Source organism: Opisthorchis viverrini (assembly GCF_000715545.1).
Source record: "Opisthorchis viverrini unplaced genomic scaffold opera_v5_29, whole genome shotgun sequence".
Classification (NCBI taxonomy): domain Eukaryota; kingdom Metazoa; phylum Platyhelminthes; class Trematoda; order Opisthorchiida; family Opisthorchiidae; genus Opisthorchis; species Opisthorchis viverrini.
The window spans coordinates 2,305,907-2,306,759 of NW_008751685.1; the positions used below are offsets into that span (position 1 = coordinate 2,305,907).

The 853-nt window shown below is 45.1% G+C and overlaps 2 protein-coding genes across 2 annotated transcripts in view; one reads left to right on the forward strand and one right to left on the reverse strand.

The window, feature by feature from the left end:
• Positions 1–853, reverse strand: part of T265_02425 (hypothetical protein) — a gene marked incomplete at both ends in the record, with an annotated part of 82,464 nt that overhangs the window by 80,396 nt on the left and 1,215 nt on the right. The window lies entirely within an intron of this gene.
• T265_02424 (hypothetical protein) overlaps positions 1–853 on the forward strand; it is a gene marked incomplete at both ends in the record, with an annotated part of 28,161 nt that overhangs the window by 18,647 nt on the left and 8,661 nt on the right. Inside the window, one exon of the mRNA XM_009166657.1 lies at positions 103–160. Within this exon, the coding sequence (XP_009164921.1) occupies positions 103–160 (58 nt within the window). The remainder of the gene's footprint in view (positions 1–102; positions 161–853) is intronic.

Genomic DNA, 853 nt, shown 5'->3' on the forward strand with positions numbered 1-853 from the left:
GTTGGACATATTGCTCGATACTTTTGAGCTGAAAACTGAGACAGCTTCGAAAGAGGAGTGTGTGGCCGGCAGCTCAGTATTTGATCCAACACTTCTTTCCAGGTGGTGGAGAGACCGACGCCGCCGCCAGCCGGAACGTATCCAGGTCGACCCCCGTCGAGTATGTTACTGACTTTTCACAAGGGGGGTGTTGGGGATATAAAAAACTCTGTATTTTTATGTATGGTAGCCAACTTCCGGCATTTTCAAGGCCAAACTATGAATATATACATATATATATGCGTTTCTCCTATGATCGCCTGTTGATCGCGTGTTATTGGATCATTAAAGTTTGTGTCCGAGATTTTTCGTCTTCTTACTATCCGCCGTGCTAGGAGTCTGGATCAAGCAACACAGCTGGGGATACAGTACACGAACGATCCGCACATCATATTGTTTTGCTCGCAGGGTGATCGAATCGTAATAGCAACGCATGGCTTTCAATCCATTGATATCCTAACCAACTGCCGTAATAATAACTGCAGTGGCTAATAACCTGTCCAGAAGCAGAATGCATAGTCTACAAAAGTACTAAGCCCCCTGATTTCCACAGGTCTAATGATCGACCGACTGAATGAATGAAAACAGGAGGATAAAACGGAAAACTGACAGGTAATAGAACACAGAACAACGGTAAGTTGTGGGCGCATGATGGCTTGCACTTGAAGTTTGTGTTGAATGCAGGTGTGGCCTTGACGAGGGGTGGACGTCAGAAAAGTTTGCGTCAACTTGATGATATGAGTACTTACGAGCTCAGAAGTCAGTAAATGCATTCTTTGGGATAACCACTGCACGTAGAAACTGAACGCTCTTC